This window comes from Pseudophryne corroboree, chromosome 5, assembly GCF_028390025.1.
Source record: "Pseudophryne corroboree isolate aPseCor3 chromosome 5, aPseCor3.hap2, whole genome shotgun sequence".
Taxonomy (NCBI): Eukaryota; Metazoa; Chordata; class Amphibia; order Anura; family Myobatrachidae; genus Pseudophryne; species Pseudophryne corroboree.
Genome location: NC_086448.1, coordinates 155,387,717 through 155,408,868, shown reverse-complemented (window position 1 = coordinate 155,408,868; position 21,152 = coordinate 155,387,717). Strand labels below are relative to the sequence as shown.

At 47.6% G+C, this 21,152-nt stretch overlaps 1 protein-coding gene across 1 annotated transcript in view; it reads right to left on the bottom strand.

Moving 5' to 3' along the window:
* WDR48 (WD repeat domain 48) overlaps positions 1–21,152 on the bottom strand; it is a 264,189-nt gene that overhangs the window by 11,992 nt on the left and 231,045 nt on the right. Inside the window, exons 16-17 of the mRNA XM_063921834.1 lie at positions 7,574–7,661; positions 6,403–6,479 (exon numbers count right to left, since the gene is read on the bottom strand). Coding sequence (XP_063777904.1) covers positions 6,403–6,479; positions 7,574–7,661 — 165 coding nt within the window. The remainder of the gene's footprint in view (positions 1–6,402; positions 6,480–7,573; positions 7,662–21,152) is intronic.

Sequence of the window (21,152 nt, the reverse complement as noted above, 5' to 3'; positions counted from 1 at the left end):
GAATACACATTTATTACATGAGCTTCCAGAAGCGTCCATAACCTCTGTTCAGGAGGTGAGTGCCAAAGAGCACAGGAGGCTAAGTGTGTAGCACGGTAATAGTTAATCAAATCCGGCACACCGAGGCCCCCTGAGTTACGATGTTGTTGGAGTAATCGTATCTTGACTCTGGGTTTCTTTCCAGCCCAGATGAAGATAGACAGATCTCTCTGCAGATTCTTCAATATTTTAGTCGGTATGTGGATAGGGAGGGTCTGCCAAAGATATAGCAATCGCGGAAGTATGTTCATTTTGATAGAAGCTATGCGCCCGAGCCAAGAGATATAGAATTTGTTCCATCCCACGAGATCGGTACGTATAGACGCGAATAGATGCGGAAAATTGGCTGTGTATAGTGATGCGTGAGACTTAGTTAAGTAGATACCTAGATACTTTAGTTTAGTGTGTTGCCATTTAAACGGGTAAGAAGACTGTAGAAGGCGTAGATCCAGGATCTCTGTTTTATCGGTGTTGAGTTTGTAATTAGACAGATGACCATAAGTTTGAATCTCCTCAAACAGATGTTGTAAAGATATGAGTGGGTCAGTTAAAGTGAGAATGACGTCGTCCGCATACAACGCTATCTTGAATTCATGGTTCCCCACCGCAATGCCCGAGATGTTAGTATTCAGTCTGATTTTGGCCGCCAAAGGCTCCATTACCAGAGCAAATAGCAGTGGGGAAAGTGGGCAGCCCTGTCGGGTGCCGTTCTTAATAGAAAGTAACGGGGAAGAAAGACCGTTGACGAGAATGGAAGCAGAAGGATTGTGATAAAGTGGGGTGACTGCATTATAAAAAGCACCATGCATGCCCACGTTTTTCAAGGTTTGCTGAATAAAGGGCCATGCTACTCTATCAAAGGCTTTTTCTGCATCCAAAGCCACCACCAGGGTCGGAAGAGATCCCGCTGAGAGAGATGAATAAGATTGATAAGTCGGCGAGTATTGTCAGCTGCTTGTCGATTAGGAATAAAACCGACTTGATCCGGATGTACTAAGACCGGCAAGAATGGGGCTAATCTATTCGCAAGAATTTTAGTGAACAACTTAAGGTCTGTATTTAACAATGAAATGGGTCTATAATTTTTCAATTAAAACGGGTCGCGGTCAGGTTTGGGTATAACGATAATGTTAGCCCTGGTGGTGGCTGCATCAAGGGAGCCCAGTTCCAGTAAAGAGTTGAATAACGAGTGAAGCATGGGGAGAAGAGATTGCGCAATATTTTTGTAATAGATGGCAGTAAAGCCATCGGGACCTGGGGCGGACGAGCGGCGCAACTGAGTTATTGTAACCAGGATTTCCTCGTTGGAGATAGGGGCGTTAAGTGTTTCTAGGTCTGAAGCAGAAAGTTTTGGTAAGCGACAGGTGGTGAGGTAATGTTGAATGTTGGGAATGTGAGGAGGATCAATATTAGCAGGTGGAGGTAAGTTGTAGAGTGATTCATAATAATCGTGAAATTGCGAGGCCATAACTTTGGGGTCACAGGTCACGGATCCTTCAGAGTATTTCAAGGCAAGTATGCGGTTTTGTGTCCTTTTAGCCCGGAGGCGGCGAGCCAACAAAGTGTCAGCTCTATCTGATTTTTCATAAAATTTCTGGCGGATCCATAAGAGTGAGTTAACCGTTTTTTTTGTGAGGATTTGTGACAACTGTCCCTTAAGTGAGAGGATCTTAGTATAAAGTTGCTTTTTCGGGAAACGCTGGTGAAGAAGGGTTAGGGAAGTTAGTTCCGTCTCCGAATCACGAATACGTTTAGTCTCTATCTTTTTATGAGTTGAGGAAAAATTAATGAGGAGGCCACGTAACGTGGCCTTATGAGCCTCCCATAATACCGCAGGGGAAATATCAGGAGAGCTATCATCAGTAAAGTAGGTCTGAATCATGGCGTTAATTTCAACAATGTTAGAGGGTTTAAGAAGAAGAGACTCCTGTAAACGCCATGTCCGAGGGGACGAAAGTGTATGAGGGATAGTAATGTCCAAGATAAGGGCGTAGTGGTCTGACCAAGTAGTGGGGATTATTTGTGCCCCGTGGAGGCTCTGAGTGGAGTCACGGTCAACAAAGATGTAGTCGATGCGGGTGTAGAGGTCGTGCGGGGGTGAGTAGTGCGTGAAGCCTCTGGCGGAAGGATACAAAGTCCTCCAGCTATCATACAAGTTGTGAGAGGAGATACAGTTCCGTAGAAGCTTAGAAAGCTTTGTGTGAGAGGACGTCCCCGTGCCTGGGTGAGACCTATCAAAGTGAGGGTCAAGAGTAATATTACAATCCCCAGCAATTATAATTTTGGAATTTGGGAATTTAGAAAGCTGGTCAGAGAAGGTCCCAAAAAAAGAACCCTGCTGCATGTTTGGGGCATATACGGACGCCAATGTGATAGGCTGCTGGTTGAGGGTACCTGAGAGAATTATAAATCTACCATTGTCGTCGTGATAATCATGAATGACTATAGGGAGATCTCGGTGGAGCAGTATAGCAGTACCCCTGCGCTTGGCTGACATAGTAGAGTGAAAGGTGTGGGGATATTTTTTACTGTTTAAGGAAGGGTGGGGGAACTTAAAATGAGTCTCTTGAAGAAAGACTATATCTGGCTCGTGTCTGGCAAAAAAATGGAACGCCATGGAACGCTTTGTCGGGGAATTAAGACCATTGACATTCATAGATAACAATTTTAAGGTCATGGAGGGTAGTAATCACCCATGTGCAATATAGTTAACAACCATTGACATGGCCAACCGTAGGACGAGTGAAGGGACAGAAAGGAATAGAAAAGAAGAGGAGCAAGAAGGAACTTAAAGAACAGGCCCATGCCTAGAAGCAGGTAGGGCCTACAAGAGGAAGGGGTAGTGCCAATCAGGCAGCCCCTTCAGTGTGGGGGGTAGCGACAATATAAGAGAACAGTAAATAGAAAACCAGAACGTGTATAACAAGAACTAAGACATCCAGCGGTCAAGCGCGAGGGCATAGATATAAACAGGTCATAACATAAAAAGAGCAATTTGACTTCCTGATTTAACTAGGCAAACACATAACTAAATGACTACAGGGACAGCAACCAGTTGCAGAGTGGGAGAGAAAAAAAAAAAAAAGGGGGGGAAGGGGGGTACACCTTTTTGGGAGAGCAAACAATGCCACATAATAACATTTAGTAAATGACTGTAGCACAGAACAACGGAAAGCGAGGTAGGAGTAGCAACAATGTCGGATATAAAGCCTGAGTCGGCCCCATGCTATTAAGTTCAATATTAGCCTTACCAATTCAAGGCACGGTGGACATTTTCAAATGGGTCCAGGCAGGACCAACACCCATAAGTCCCATAAATCTAACAGCCCGTAAAACAACACGAGCAATGTGCGTAAAGTTAGATTAAAAAAAAAAAAAAGGGGGGGGGGGGGCAACTGTCCTGTAATCAGCAAAACATAGTTGCGTATCTGCAGACATCGGAATGTCGTGTTATTTAGTAGACCAAACCGGAGTCGGTGCCGCAGGCCTTGACGGAGACGTGGGAGTAAGTTGATTCCTAAGCTCGGCAGGTAGAGAATCAAAAATGGCAAGAGTCTTGAGGTAGTCGTAGCCTTGAGCAGAGGTTTTAATGGAGTGGTGGGACCCATCTTTGGTTACTTGGAGCTGAAAAGGGAATCCCCATTTATATTTAATAGAATTAGTACGGAGGACTCTGGTAATCACAGCAAGGTCTCGACGTTTTTTTAAACGTAGAGGGAGCTAGGTCTTGGTAAATTTGAAGTTGAGTGCCTGAGTAATCCACAGATTGGAGTTCCCGCACAGCCGACATGATCTTTTCCTTAGTCTTATAATAGTGGAATTGGAGGATAACATCTCGGCGTGGTTGTGACGGGGGAGGACGAGGACGGAGCGCTCTATGCGCTCTATCTAGAAGGAACAGGTCTTTCGGAGTACCGGGGAGTAAATTCAGAAACAGGCCTTCCAAAAAACCCGGGAGGGCTTCCAAGGTAACACTCTCAGGGATGTTACGGATCCTGATATTATTTCTCCTGTTCTGGTTGTCCAAATCCTCCAGGTGGTCCTCATGCACGTCGACATCAGTGCGGAGGTCAATTCACTCCTGTTCAAGCACGGCCTGGTACTGGCACACCTCATCCATCTTACATTCCAACGAATCCGTACGGGTGCCCAGGTCGGTCAGATCCTTTCTAAATTCTGCAAGCGCTGACCTCATTTCGGTTTAGATAGTTTTGGTGACAATAGAGACGACGCCTTGGGTGGTAAGGTGAGCTCTTGGCGATGAAGCATCCTCCGAAACGGACATTCGGTCTGCAGCCGATGAGTTACGAGAAGTAGATCCGACCTTCTCCCATGCACGGAGAATGCTGGGTTTATTAGCAGCATTCGATTTGCAATTTTTTTGCGACAGAATAGAGCGGGAAAGGCACGAAAGTAGGTATCAAGAGTATCAACTCCTCGTAGGAAATCTCAGATGTATCCGGAAAGTAATCTCAAGAGAGGCCTCGGCTAGGACATTAGCTGACCCTCTAGCGCAAGGTGACCGCAGGATAGGCTAGTCTAGGGCAGGCATCAGGAGCGCCATGAAGTGCCTCGCAGAGCACGGGCCACCATTAGTAGAGAATCACGGTGCCTCGGGGCACGGGCGGACAAGGAGTATACGGCGGTTATAAAATGGGCGCAGGGAGTCGCCAATGGAGGCACTCGCGGGCCAGCCAACGGACCGTAGCAGCGGCGGGAGGTCACGTGCAGCGACAAACCGCGTCTCGCCCGTGCACTCATGCGGCCGTAAGATAGCAAGCAGGTGGGAAAGGTATTTCTTACCTCCTGCGCCCCCACTGTGGTAAACCGGGCTGTGGTATAAGGCGGGAGCCGGAGCGATCACTTTTACCCTATGAAGGGGGGGTCATAAAGCTTATACTGCTCCGGGGTAACGGCACTGCGGTTACTGGGGGAAAAGGGGGCCACAGAGGTTGTGACTGTGCCCTGATATGAGGGAGAGCTGCAGGGAAGCCAGAGGGTTATGGTATGGAGCGGCAGCGCAGCACAGGTGTAAACACCCAGCTCCGGGACCAGCAGCCAGCCCCCGTTCCGCCCCACCGACGACCCGCTGCGGGTGCCCCGTCAGCCGCGGTTTTGGAGGAGAGAGCACTGGCGCTGGGAGCCGCAGACAGGCGCTCTGAACCGTCCGCCTCAGGCCCCAGGGGAAGCCGCGGCAAGATGGCGGCCGCACTCACGCTGATCCCCGCGGTCCGGGACTTTGGACGTCGGCGACCCGGGCCGCAAGGCGTCCCCAAGGGCAGTTAGACGGACGTAGGAGTCCAGCAGTATATGCACAGGGCCCCGGGAGCACTGTAGGGTAGATCAAAGTGCCGCGACTAGTCCGGTGCGGCTCCGGGCCGGGAGTCCAGGTCGGGACCCGTGCTTATTTAAGGCCCCGGCTTCAATCTGGGGAGAGGACCGCAACCCGCAGGAGAGCTTAAAAGCATTCCCCGATTACGCAGCGCTCCCCCAGTGTGACCTAAGCAGGCTGAATGGTAGTGGGGGTGAATATATGATGGGGATGGGTGATCACAAGGGTCATTTAAAGGACTTTCTGTTAGTTAATGTGCAGGAGCTCCTGAGCTGCACGTCTGCTTCCTTCAGCAGTTAAGCCACACCCCCGACACTCCAGTTTTTGTTTAACTACACACCCCAGCATGCCCTGCATCAGTTTTAGCATGGCCAAATAGCAAAACTGTAGCAGGGCATGCTGGGATTTGTAGTACAACAACAGCTGGAGTGTCAAGGTTAGCCATCACTGTACTACAGTCATCTTCACTGGTACATGGTTGTCAATGTGTACTATGCATATTGGGCACCTGTCAGGCTGGGGCAGGTACTTCTACCAGTATATGTGAGATAGGTAGTGTCTAAGGGGGGTACGGCTAATTGTCGCACCGGAGCCATCCTATTAGCAAGGATTACCCCACAAGTAAATCCCTGAAGTCGCACTGATCCTCGCAGTAAAGACCGCATAAAAACATCAAAATCGTGTTCGCACGTGGGGGATAAAAACCGATCGATTCCGAAGTTTACGTGGAATCAGTGGGATTCCACACCTGAATCCTGAGTTTTAGGCATGGGAAAAAGGCTATTTACTTGAATAGCCTTTGCCATGCCGCAGGGATTTTAGCTGGCAATTAGCCTTGGGCTAACTGAATACAAATAGCTCTAGATGCAGATCACCCCAACCTCCACCTTAATACTAGTTAGTTGCTTACTCTATGAAAAACCCCTGCCACTGAGAGATTGCACTGCACGTTGAGCAGTTTTTCCCCAAAAAAACACTGCTGAGCCCGTCGGAGAATGGGAAACCCCTTGTATTTAAGACTATATACTCACTTCTTTAGAGTTTTTGCTCCAGAAGATGAATGTGGTTGGAGGTAGAATGGAATTTTATTGAATTTCGGCATATTTTTCTACAAGACAAAATGTATTGTTGACCGGAGTGAACACTAAGAAGTTACACAACCATTAGTACTGTACCACAAATATTCATAAGGCCCCTTTGAAAACATTAACACTTTATGCCAAATACTTTTAAATCTAAAAACAAGCCACCAATGGTATCGCAAAATATTAACATTTATCACCTAACAGGAACAGTTCTAAAAACAGACTCTGGGCCTAATTTAGACCTGATCGCAGCTGCAAAATTGTTCTCTAATGAGCAAAACCAAGTTGATCGCAGCAGGAAATCTTTTAGCAGTTGGGCAAAACCATGTGCACTGCAGGGGGGCAGATATAACATTTACAGAGAGAGTTAGATTTGGGTGGGTTATTTTGTTTCTGTGCAGGGTAAATACTGGGTGCTTTATTTTTACACTGCAATTTAGATTGCAGATTGAACTCACCACACCCAAATCTCTCTCTCTCTGCACATGTTATATCTGCTTCCCCTGCAGTGCACATGGTTTTGCCCAACTGCTAAAAAATTTCCTGCTGCGATCAACTTGGAATAACCCCCCATGTGCACTGCAAGTGGGGCAGATATAACATATTCAGAGAGAGTCAGATTTGGGTGGGTTATATTGTTTCTGTGCATGGTTTTGCCTATTAGAGAACAAATTTGCAGCTGCGATCAGGTCTGAATTAGGCCCTCTGAGTGTGCTGTAATACTACATCTCAGAAAGCGCCACCTGTGCCCACTCTGCCACTAACTGCCCAGTAAATGAGTGAAGAGTGGATACAAAGAGGACATTAGAGCGGTGTCATTATTAACCTAAAGATTCATAGACAGATATTCGGTCAGAGTCAGATCGCCGGAGGTGCAGGATGCCTGCCAATCTCAGATGTTTTTTTAAAAGGGGTAATCACTTACAAAGCAAAGTCATGCCTTGTAGGTGATTGCCCCTTTAAAAAAACCATCCAAAAAATCAGCCAGCATCCCACACCTCTGGTGGCGATCTTGGACGCCATTACATCCCACCCATATTGTCTGTTGTCTTTTAATATTCAGTTACTTAAAACATAGGGGCGGGTTCTAAAAAAAATTAGAATTAAATGTTCTTACATCCACAGTGATATCAACCACCCACTGAGGAACAGTTTCATTCAGGAGCATGGATTCAGTCTCTCCTCCCGAATCTCTACACAGTAACCTAAAGGGTTAAAAACACCAAAAAAACCTAAAATTACCTTTATTTCAAATAAGAATATCGAGCAATTGTTTCTGGTTTATTAACTCATTGAAGATGGGTATTGTAATAGTAACAGTTTCTGAGGTTGAAAAAATAGGATTTTAAATTACCTACCGGTAAAGCCTTTTCTTGTAGTCCGTAAGGAATACTGGGAATCCATTTAGTACCATGGGGTATAGACGGGTCCACCAGGAGCCATGGGCACTTTAAGAATTTAATAGTGTGGGTTGGCTCCTCCCTCTATGCCCCTCCTACCAGACTCAGTATAGGAAACTGTGCCCGAGGAGATGGACATACTTTGAGAGAAGGAAAGTGGTGAGATTTCGAACCAGCACAACCAGAACAAGAGGAAAGCCATGCTAACCAAACTTGAAAACAGGGACAGCAACAGCTGCTCCAAACAGTTAAACAATCAACCGTGCAGGAAGAACGAAGCACCGGGCGGGCGCCCAGTATCCCCTACGGAATCCTATTTTCCCTTACGTCCTAGGGGATACTGAGAATCCATTTAGTACCATGGGGGAAGTACCAAAGCTCCCAAACCGGGTGGGAGAGTGCTGGGGTTCCGGGTTGACCACACTGAAGGTCCTCAGAGGCCAAGGTATCAAACTTGTAAAACTTGGCAAACGTGTTCGAACCGAACCAAGTAGCTGCTCGGCAGTGCTGTAATGCCGAGACACCCCGGGCAGCCGCCCAAGATGAACCCACCGATCCAGTTAAGTGGGCCTGTACAGATTTTGGAACCGGCAAACCTGCCGTGGAATATGCATGTTGGATAGTGAGCCTGATCCAGCGAGCAATTGACTGCTTTGAAGCAGGACACCCAATCTTGTTGACATCATAAAGAACGAACAGCAAGTCCGATTTAATGTGACGAGCAGTTCGCTTTACATATATCTTCAAAGCCCTTACAACATCCAAGCACTTTGGAGTAGCAGAGGTGTCAGTAACAACCGGAACCATAATTGTCTGGTTGATGTGAAACGCCGACACCACCTTAGGAAGGAATTGCTGACGAGTCCTGAGATCAGCTCTGTCCTCATAGAAAATCAAGTAGTGGCTCTTGTGAGACAACACCCCCAGCTCCGATACGCGCCTTACCGAAGCCCAACGCGTGACGGTCTTCCACGTAAGATACTTTACGTCTACCTTCTGTAACAGTTCAAACCAGTCCGATTGAAGGAATTTCAGAACCAAATTGAGATACCAAGGTGCAGTGGGAAGCACAAAGGGAGGTTGGATATGAAGAACACCCTTCAAGAATGTCTGGCCCTCAGGGAGAGAAGCCAATTGTTTCTGAAAGAAAATAGACATGGCCGAAATCTGAACTTTTATGGAGCCTAGGCCCACATCAACTACCGACTGCAGAAAAAATAAGAATTTACTTACCGATAATTCTATTTCTCGTAGTCCGTAGTGGATGCTGGGGACTCCGTCAGGACCATGGGGTTTAGCGGCTCCGCAGGAGACAGGGCACAAAAGTAAAAGCTTTAGGATCAGGTGGTGTGCACTGGCTCCTCCCCCTATGACCCTCCTCCAAGCCTCAGTTAGGATACTGTGCCCGGACGAGCGTACACAATAAGGAAGGATTTTGAATCCCGGGTAAGACTCATACCAGCCACACCAATCACACTGTACAACCTGTGATCTGAACCCAGTTAACAGCATGATAACAGCGGAGCATCTGAAAAGATGGCTCACAACAATAATAACCCGATTTTTGTAACAATAACTATGTACAAGTATTGCAGACAATCCGCACTTGGGATGGGCGCCCAGCATCCACTACGGACTACGAGAAATAGAATTATCGGTAAGTAAATTCTTATTTTCTCTGACGTCCTAAGTGGATGCTGGGGACTCCGTCAGGACCATGGGGATTATACCAAAGCTCCCAAACGGGCGGGAGAGTGCGGATGACTCTGCAGCACCGAATGAGAGAACTCCAGGTCCTCCTCAGTCAGGGTGTGCCCCTGACCAAGTATCAGCTCGGCAAAGTTGTAAAGCCGAGACCCCTCGGGCAGCCGCCCAAGATGAGCCCACCTTCCTTGTGGAATGGGCATTTACATATTTTGGCTGTGGCAGGCCTGCCACAGAATGTGCAAGCTGAATTGTACTACACATCCAACTAGCAATCGTCTGCTTTGAAGCAAGAGCACCCAGTTTGTTGGGTGCATACAGGATAACAGCAAGTCAGTTTTCCTGACTCCAGCCGTCCTGGAACTATATTTTCAGGGCCCTGACAACATCTAGCAACTTGGAGTCCTCCAAGTCCCTAGTAGCCGCAGGTACCACAATAAGCTGGTTCGGGTGAAACACTGACACCACCTTAGGGAGAAACTGGGGATGAGTCCGCAGCTCTGCCCTGTCCGAATGGACAATCAGATATGGGCTTTTTTGAGACAAACGCCGTCAATTCTGACACTCGCCTGGCCGAGGCCAGGGCCAACAGCATGGTCACTTTCCCTGTGAGATATTTCAAATCCACAGATTTGAGCGGTTTAAACCAATGTGATTTTAGGAATCCCAGAACTACGTTGAGATCCCACAGTGCCACTGGAGGCACAAAAGGGGGTTGTATATGCAGTACTCCCTTGACAAACTTCTGGACTTCAGGAACTGAAGCCAATTCTTTCTGGAAGAAAATCGACAGGGCCGAAATTTGAACCTTAATGGACCCCAATTTGAGGCCCATAGACACTCCTGTTTGCAGGAAATGCAGGAAACGACCGAGTTGAAATTTCTTCATGGGGCCTTCCTGGCCTCACACCACGCAACATATATTCGCCACATGTGGTGATAATGTTGTGCGGTCACCTCCTTCCTGGCTTTGACCAGGGTAGGAATGACCTCTTCCGGAATGCCTTTTTCCCTTAGGATCCGGCGTTCAACCGCCATGCCGTCAAACGCAGCCGCGGTAAGTCTTGGAACAGACATGGTACTTGCTGAAGCAAGTCCCTTCTTAGCGGCAGAGGCCATGAGTCCTCTGTGAGCATCTCTTGAAGTTCCGGGTACCAAGTCCTTCTTGGCCAATCCGGAGCCACGAGTATAGATCTTACTCCTCTACGTCTTATAATTCTCAATACCTTGGGTATGAGAAGCAGAGGAGGGAAGACATACACCGACTGGTACACCCACGGTGTTACCAGAACGTCCACAGCTATTGCCTGAGGGTCTTTTGACCTGGCGCAATACTTGTCCAGTTTTTTGTTCAGGCGGGACGCCATCATGTCCACCTTTGGTCTTTTCCAACGGTTCACAATCATGTGGAAGACTTCCCGATGAAGTCCCCACTCTCCCGGGTGGAGGTTGTGCCTGCTGAGGAAGTCTGCTTCCCAGTTGTCCACTCCCGGAATGAACACTGCTGACAGTGCTATCACATGATTTTCCGCCCAGCGAAAAATCCTTGCAGTTTCTGCCATTGCCCTCCTGCTTCTTGTGCCGCCCTGTCTGTTTACGTGGGCGACTGCCGTGATGTTGTCCCACTGGATCAATACCGGCTGACCTTGAAGCAGAGGTCTTGCTAAGCTTAGAGCATTGTAAATTGCCCTTAGCTCCAGTATATTTATGTGGAGAAAAATCTCCAGACTTGATCACACTCCCTGGAAATTTTTTCCCTGTGTGACTGCTCCCCAGCCTCTCAGGCTGGCCTCCGTGGTCACCAGCATCCAATCCTGAATGCCGAATCTGCGGCCCTCTAGAAGATGAGCACTCTGTAACCACAACAGGAGAGACACCCTTGTCCTTGGAGATAGGGTTATCCGCTGATGCATCTGAAAATGCGATCCGGACCATTTGTCCAGCAGATCCCACTGAAAAGTTCTTGCGTGGAATCTGCCGAATGGAATCGCTTCGTAATAAGCCACCATTTTTCCCAGGACTCTTGTGCAATGATGCACTGACACTTTTCCTGGTTTTAGGAGGTTCCTGACTAGCTCGGATAACTCCCTGGCTTTCTCCTCCGGGAGAAACACCTTTTTCTGGACTGTGTCCAGAACCATCCCTAGGAACAGCAGACGTGTCGTCGGAAACGGCTGCGATTTTGGATATTTAGAATCCACCCGTGCTGTCGTAGAACTACTTGAGATAGTGCTACTCCGACTTCCAACTGTTCTCTGGACCTTGCCCTTATCAGGAGATCGTCCAAGTAAGGGATAATTAAGACGCCTTTTCTTTGAAGAAGAATCATCATTTCGGCCATTACTTTGGTAAAGACCCGGGGTGCCGTGGACAATCCAAACGGCAGCGTCTGAAACTGATAGTGACAGTTCCGTACCACGAACCTGAGGTACCCTTGGTGAGAAGGGCAATTTGGGACATGGAGGTAAGCATCCTTGATGTCCAGGGACACCATATAGTCCCCTTCTTCCTGGTTCGCTATCACTGCTCTGAGTGACTCCATCTTGATTTGAACCTTTGTATGTAAGTGTTCAAAGATTTCCCATTTAGAATAGGTCTCACCGAGCCGTCTGGCTTCAGTACCACAATATAGTGTGGAATAATACCCCTTTCCTTGTTGTAGGAGGGGTACTTTGATTATCACCTGCTGGGAATACAGCTTGTGAATTGTTTCCAATACTGCCTCCCTGTCGGAGGAAGACGTTGGTAAAGCAGACATCAGGAGCCTGCGAGGGGGAGACGTCTCGAATCTCCAGTCTGTACCCCTGGGATACTACTTGTAGGATCCAGGGGTCCACTTGCGAGTGAGCCCACTACGTGCTGAAACTCTTGAGACGACCCCCCACCGCACTTGAGTCCGCTTGTACGGCCCCAGCGTCATGCTGAGGACTTGGCAGAAGCTGTGGAGGGCTTCTGTTCCTGGGAATGGGCTGCCTGCTGCAGTCTTCTTCCCTTTCCTCTATCCCTGGGCAGATATGACTGGCCTTTTGCCCGCTTGCCCTTATGGGGACGAAAGGACTGAGGCTGAAAAGACGGTGTCTTTTTCTGCTGAGATGTGATTTGGGGTAAAAAAGGTGGATTTTCCAGCTGTTGCCGAGGCCACCAGGTCCGATGGACCGACCCCAAATAACTCCTCCCCTTTATACGGCAATACTTCCATGTGCCGTTTGGAATCTGCATCACCTGACCACTGTCGTGTCCATAAACATCTTCTGGCAGATATGGACATCGCACTTACTCTTGATGCCAGAGTGCAAATATCCCTCTGTGCATCTCGCATATATAGAAATGCATCCTTTAAATGCTCTATAGTCAATAAAATACTGTCCCTGTCAAGGGTATCAATATTTTCAGTCAGGGAATCCGACCAAGCCACCCCAGCGCTGCACATCCAGGCTGAGGCGATCGCTGGTCGCAGTATAACACCAGTATGTGTGTATATACCTTTTTAGGATATTTTCCAGCCTCTAAGCTGGCTCCTTGAGGGCGGCCCTATCTGGAGACGGTACCGCCACTTGTTTTGATAAGCGTGTGAGCGCCTTATCCACCCTAAAGGGTGTTTCCCAACGCGCCCTAACTTCTGGCGGGAAAGGGTATACCGCCAATAATTTTCTATCGGGGGAAACCCACGCATCATCACACACTTCATTTAATTTATCTGATTCAGGAAAAACTACAGGTAGTTTTTTCACACCCCACATAATACCCTTCTTGTGGTACTTGTAGTATCAGAAATATGTAACACCTCCTTCATTGCCCTTAACATGTAACGTGTGGCCCTAAAGGAAAATACGTTTGTTTCTTCACCGTCGACACTGGAGTCAGTGTCCGTGTCTGTGTCGACCGACTGAGGTAAATGAGCGTTTTACAGCCCCTGACGGTGTTTGAGACGCCTGGACAGGTACTAATTTGTTTGCCGGCCGTCTCATGTCGTCAACCGACCTTGCAGCGTGTTGACATTATCACGTAATTCCTTAAATAAGCCATCCATTCCGGTGTCGACTCCCTAGAGAGTGACATCACCATTTCAGGCAATTGCTCCGCCTCCTCACCAACATCGTCCTCATACATGTCGACACACACGTACCGACACACAGCACACACACAGGGAATGCTCTGATAGAGGACAGGACCCCACTAGCCCTTTGGGGAGACAGAGGGAGAGTTTGCCAGCACACACCAAAAACGCTATAATTATACAGGGACAACCTTTATATAAGTGTTTTTCCCTTATAGCATTTTAATATATATATACATATCGCCAAATAAGTGCCCCCCCTCTCTGTTTTAACCCTGTTTCTGTAGTGCAGTGCAGGGGAGAGCCTGGGAGCCTTCCCACCAGCATTTCTGTGAGGGAAAATGGCGCTGTGTGCTGAGGAGAATAGGCCCCGCCCCCTTTTCGGCGGGCTTCTTCTCCCGTTTTTCTGAGACCTGGCAGGGGTTAAATACATCCATATAGCCCCCAGGGGCTATATGTGATGTATTTTTAGCCAGAATAAGGTACTATCATTGCTGCCCAGGGCGCCCCCCCCCAGCGCCCTGCACCCTCAGTGACCGCTGCTATGAAGTGTGCTGACAACAATGGCGCACAGCTGCAGTGCTGTGCGCTACCTTATGAAGACTGAAGAGTCTTCTGCCGCCGTTTCTGGACCTTCACTTTTCGGCATCTGCAAGGGGGGTCGGCGGCGCGGCTCCGGGACGAACCCCAGGGTGAGACCTGTGTTCCGACTCCCTCTGGAGCTAATGGTGTCCAGTAGCCTAAGAAGCCAATCCATCCTGCACGCAGGTGAGTTCACTTCTCTCCCCTAAGTCCCTCGTAGCAGTGAGCCTATTGCCAGCAGGACTCACTGAAAATAAAAAACCTAACAAACTTTTACTCTAAGCAGCTCTTTAGGAGAGCCACCTAGATTGCACCCTTCTCGGCCGGGCACAAAAATCTAACTGAGGCTTGGAGGAGGGTCATAGGGGGAGGAGCCAGTGCACACCACCTGATCCTAAAGCTTTTACTTTTGTGCCCTGTCTCCTGCGGAGCCGCTAAACCCCATGGTCCTGACGGAGTCCCCAGCATCCACTTAGGACGTCAGAGAAAGTCCCTGATGAAATTCCACAGTAGAATACAGGTTGAGTATCCCATATCCAAATATTCCGAAATACGGACTTTTTTGAGTGAGTGTGAGATAGTGAAACCTTTGTTTTTTGATGGCTCAATGTACACAAACTTTGTTTAATATACAAAGTTATTAAAAATATTGTATTAAATGACCCTCAGGCTGTGTGTATAAGGTGTATATGTAACATAAATGCATTCTGTGCTTAGATTTTGGTCCCATCCCCATGATATCTCAATATGGTATGCAATTATTCCAAAATACGGAAAAATCCGATATCCAAAATACCTCTGGTCCCAAGCATTTTGGATAAGGGATACTCAACCTGTATTGTCTTCTCTCACACCGAGAGACATATGTCTTCCAGATACGATGGTAATGTTTTGACGTTACTCCTTTCCTGGCTTAGATCATAGTCGGGATGACCTTGTCAGGAATCCCTCTCCTGGCTAGAATCAGCCGCTCAACTTCCACGCCATCAAACGTAGCCGTGGTAAGTCTTGATAAATGAACGGGCCCTGTTGCAGAAGATCCTCTCTAAGAGGCAGAGGCCACAGATCTTCGATTAGCATCTCAAGAAGATCTGCATACCAGGCCCTTAGCGGCCACTCCGGAACAATCAGAATTGATTGACCTCTTTACCTTTTTATTCTTTTGAGAACACTTGGGATCAGAGGAATTGGAGAAAACAAGTACACCAGCTGGTAGGCCCACGGAGTTGTCAGGGAGTCGACCGCTACAGCCTGTGGGTCCCTCGACATGGAACAATACTACTTGAGCTTCTTGTTGAGTCAAGAGGCCAAGGGTAAAGAACTGAAGAAGCGGTTGATAAGTCGGGTGCACAAGTCAAATTTGTTTAATTAGTTATTATGATAAAACGTAGCTTTTATTGCTTTATATTAATATTAACACAGTCCCTATTATAGGACACATACAGCATAATATAGAGGTTAAAAAGTGACACATACAAACATATAAGTGATAAAGAGTGAGAAAATAGTGTACTTAGTTAATTTAAAAGGTGGGCTCACCACAATAACTCCTGCAACTATATGTTTATAATGTGTGTCATTTGAGCCATAAAGAACATTTTAATCCATTGGTATTATTTCTTACCGCGGCACATTTATAAGGGTCTTATTGATTCTTACCACGGCACAGTTGTACAGGTGTGATGATATATAATATGATCTGAATTCAGCTGGTATATTACTAGATCTATGCCCTGATACTGCGCTTTATTGTGGGAAATTGAGTTTGTGTAGCACTCTTGTACGTGTGTCGTGATCCACCCTATCCTTGACCCATGACCAGAGTAAAGGTGCATACACACGGAGCGATATAACTGAGCGATTTTGACTATATAGTCAAAATCGCTCAGAAAGTTAGTGCAGATCGCTCCGTGTGTACACAGCCAGCGATAGCGATGCGCGTCCCCGCTAGGTCGCTATCGCTGGGAAAAATAGTCAGTGCAGGCAAGTCAATTTTGACTATGTCGCTGCAAAAGTTAGGCAAAATCGCTAACACTTTAAGAGGCCAGCGATTTTGCCCAGCGATAGCGATGTGCAGGCGGCGGTGGTGCGGGCGGCGGCGGGTTGCGGTGGCGGTGTGGGCGACGGCGGGTTGCGGCGGCGGGTTGCGGTGTGGGCGGTGCGGGCGGCGGCGGTGCGGGCGGCGGCGGGTTGCGGCAGCGGTGCGGGCGGGGGAAATTTACCTTTCTATTGCAGAGTTTGGCAGCGGAGCGGTACCAGTTTCAAAAATGGCGCCTCAGCGTCATTTTTGAAATTCAAGATGGCCGCCGCGAGCCAATCACGGCTCGCCGCGTCATCGCCCCGCCCCCTCCCGCTGACTTATATAAGTCAGCGCGAGGCAGCGGCTGTCAGTCCGACGGCGGAGGAGGAGCGGAGAAGAGCTCCTGAAGACGCCGTGGAAGTCCTGGATGGGCGGCGGCTATGCAAAAGAGCTTAGCAGCCGCCGCCCACCAGGTGAAGATGCCGGAGCAAGACCACAGAAGCCCTGGGGAGGTGGCGCCCCCCCCAGGTGAAGACGCCGGAAGCCCTGGGAAGGCGGCGGCCATGCAAAAGAGCTTAAAGGCTGCCGCCCCCAGGTGAAGACCCAGTTTAATAAAGGTTTTTTAAAAGAATGTGTTGTGTTTTTTTTTAAATATTTTAATATTTAATATTTTCTTTACAGGTGGACTACAGGTGCCAGCGCGCTATCAGGCCATTTGTCCAACAGATCCAGCTGGAAGGGCCTCGCATGAAACCTTCCGTACTGAAGTGCTTTGTAAGAAGCCACCATTTTCCCCAGAAGGCGGATGCATAGATGTACTGAGATTCGGATCGGCTTCAAGACCGAACCATCGAATGGATTGCCATTGCCTTATCCAAGGGAAGAAAAACACTTTGAGATTCTGTGTCCAGTATCATTCCCAGGAAATGAAGCTTCTGCGTTGGTACTTGGTGAGATTTTGGCAGGTTCAGAATCCACCCATGATCCAGGAGTAATCTGGTTGTGAGACCAATGTTCTCCAACAACTGCTCCCTGGACGCAGCCTTTATCAGAAGATCGTCCAGGTAAGGAATGATGTTCACTCCGTTTGCGGAGTAGCATCATCTCTGCCATCACTTTGATGAACACCCTCAGTGCCGTGGAGAGACCAAATGGCAGGGCCTGAAACTGGTAACTTTAGATAAGCCTGATGAGGCGGTCAGATCAGAATGTGGAGGTACGCATCCTTGATATCCAGGGATACAAGGAAATCCCCCTCTTCCAGACCTGAGATCACTGCTCCCAGACTCCAACTTGAACGCTCGTAAGTATGGGTTCAATGATTTGAGATTCAGAATCGGTCTTACTGAACCATCTGGTTTCGGAACTACAAACAAGCTGGAACAGTATCCCTTGTTTTGTAAATGAGATGGAACAGGAACAATGACCTGGGTCTGTAACAGTTTTTGAATGGCTTTGAAAGGTTGGTCTTGCTTCCTGTGGAACTGGTAAGCCTGATTTGAAGAATCTCTGAGGTGGGAGATCCTGGAACTCCACCCTGTAGCCCTGGGATATAAGGTCTATGACCCAGGGATCCTGGAAAGATCTTGTCCAGATGTGACTGAAGAATTTTAGGCTCACACCTGCCTGTCTGCCAGGCATCGCAGTCCACCGTCATGCAGAAGGTTTTGAGGAGGCAGAGCCTGAGCTCTGTTCCTGTGAACCAGCAGCCACTGGTTTGCGTGGTTTACCTCTAGCACCTCTGGCGGTTGTAGAAGAACCTCTGGTCTTGACCCTAAATTTTGCATTCCGAAAGGACTGTAAACTGGTACCTGAGTAGCCCTTCATAGCTGGTGGCCCTGCAGAAGGTAGATAGGTGGATTTACCCGCAATAGCTCGTGAAATCCACTTGTTGAGTTTGTTGCCAAACAAGGCCTCAACTGGGAAATGCAGGCCTTCCACATCTTTGTTGGAGTCCGCGTCAGCAGTCCGCTGGTGTAGCCATAATCCCCTGTGAATCGATACTGCCATAGCTGTGGTGCGTGCATTAAGCAAACCTATCTCCTTAATGGCTTCAACCATAAAGTTAGCAGAGTCCTGTATGTGTTGCAGGAGTAAAACAATTTTCTCTTGAGGTAAGGTGCCTAACCCCTAAATTAAATTACCAGACCATTTAGCAATGGCTTAAGTAATCCACCCACATGCTATAGTGGGTCTCTGGGCCACCCCTGCAGCTGTATACAAAGATTTGAGTGTAGTCTCAATCTTACGATCAGCTGTATCCTTTAGGGAGTCTGCACCAGGAACAGGTAATACTATCTTATTTGAGAGCCTGGAGACGGACGTATCCAATATTGCTGGATTTTCCCATTTTTTCCTATCCTCAGGAGGAAAAGGAAAAGATGATAGTAACCTCCTAGGAATTTGAAATTTCTTATCTGGATTAACCCACGGTTCTTCAAACAGGGTATTTAGTTCCTTCGACATAGAAAAAGTGGCTGAGGATTTTTTCTTTATATTAAAGCAAGATTCTTCACACACCTTTGTTACCTTACCATGAATATTCAGGACTTCTCTGATGGAATCTATGAGAGCCTCTACACCTTGCAAGAGAGTACCCTCCCCTACCTCTATGTCCACCTCCCCTTCCTCCATTTCTGTACCATCATCATCAGTCAGAATGCAGGATACGGGCCAAAGTATATTTTTGCGGACCAATGGTAGAGACGCTGGTCCCAGTACAGAAACCTTTTGCATAAACTCAGCCATAGACTTTAAGTATTGCGTCTCTTTCTCATTACAAGAAAATTTGGTAGATATGGTAGAAATCATCCCCCTAATGGAGTCCAGCCATGCTGGCTCCGCCCCACTAGCTTGAGAAAGAATACTACACTGACTACACACTAGTTAACCCCCTGGAGAAGAGGAACACTGTGCTTTACATGATACACACTCTTTGCCTGACATAACAATAACAGCACACACAAAGGAAAAGGATAAATGCACAATTAACCCACAAAGAGCCCTTCCTGAGAGACATAGAGAGAGGATATAACCAGCACACTGCGTCCTTATCGCTAAAGCCAAGCTTAGCTGGGTCGCAGACTAAGTACCTAGATTAGGGACTTAGTACACAAAGATTTAGCTCCCCCTGCTATGACCCCCTGGTACCGCTGAGGTAATATGGAGGCTTTCTGGAGGAGCTGCGCGTTCCTGCAGTCAGTGTGTGTTGCTACAGTGAGGGAAAATGGCGCCTGTGAGCTACTGGATCCGCTCATAGTGAAGCCCCGCCCCTGCAATGGCGCGCGGTCTTCCCGCTCTTCTTTATACTGTCTGTATGTGTCTAAGTGCATAAAATTGAGTAAGCCCCCTTTTAAGCCTGTATTGCCAGTCTGGGTACTGTGTACACATACTGCGTACCAAGTCTGGAGACTCATTCTGCCGCCTGTAGAAGCCATGCATCTCCGTACCCTGATGCCGCCATAATGGCCGGCGACCCGCTAACCGGGACGCTGGCTTAGTACTCACCACTCTTCATTCTTCTGGCTCTGTTAGGGGTGGCGGCCTGCTGCGGGAATGTACGCTCGCCGTGGTGGGGCTTGCGAATAGTTCCCTCAGGAACTAATGTCCTGTCAGCGGGGAACGAGACCATTAATCCCCCCACAAAGCAGACAGGCTGGTACCATCCAGTCCTGCCTGAAAACAACAAACTTTAAAAATAAATGCAGAAAACTCTTCAGGAGCTTCCAGAGATGTGACAGACTCCTTCGGGCACATTTTCTAAACGGAGTCTGTAGGAGGGGAATAGAGGGAGGAGCCAGCACACGTTATCAAACTTCTATAGTGCCCATGGCTCCTAGTGGACCAGTCTATACTACATAGTACTAAATGGATTCCCAGCATCCCCTAGGACGTAAGAGAAAAGACAATTTGTCCATCGAGTTCAACCTGTTAGTGATCTCCTACGCTGTAATATTTTTAAGACTAATTTTAACTGTGGTGAATGTTTAGCTGTTATGTCAATTCCTTCTTTTTTTATTTTATTACTATAGTGCATGATTTACCCACCATAACCCTGTATATCCTTATCCATTAGAAATTTATCTAGCCCATTCTAAAAAGTAATGAACGAGTCCGCCATTACTACTGTCAAGCAGGGAATTCCAAATACTTATTGTCCTCACTGTAAAGAAACCTTTCATTCTCTGTGTGCGAAATCTCCTTTTCTCTAACCTAAGCGGGTGTCCACGTGTCCGTTGTGATGATCTTACCCAAAACAAATCCCCCACTAGCTCTGTGTTGTGACCAATTATATATTTGTAAATGTTAACCATGTCCCCTCTTAATCTCATTTTTTCCAGTGTAAATATGCATAGCCTTGGACTAGCCTTTCATTTGTGTTTATGTGACTCCAAAATGACCAAAATCTATATAGTAATCTCCTAAAGTCTGTCCAGTCTCCCATATGCACACGCAGTGGGAGCCGGGGCACGCACCACCCCTTCAATATCTCCCACTGCTTATGAGACTGGACAGAACTTAGAAAGGACACACCGTGAACGGGTAAGGTAAGTATAGCCATGGGAGCGAGGGGGCATGGTGGAGCGGGACAGCTGGGGATTGAGCCGGATAGGGCATAATGAGAGGGGGGCGGAGTTGATATAGAGCAGGACAAATTAGCGGACAGTAAAAGGAATTGTGCCAAACAAAACTTAATGTAATTCGTAAATCGGGAAGTGTCTATTAGACTGTGTGTGACACGGACAGACTTCCCTTTATGCACAACTTTCACCCAATGTATACATTTACTGAGATTACTAGCCCGATGAAAAACACCAATTTCTTAAACATTTTGATTACTGAATAGGGTTGCCATATTTTGTGTATTATGTTGGTTATACTGCATAAAATAATAGTAAATTTTTTTTTGTGTGTATACTTACATTAAATAATT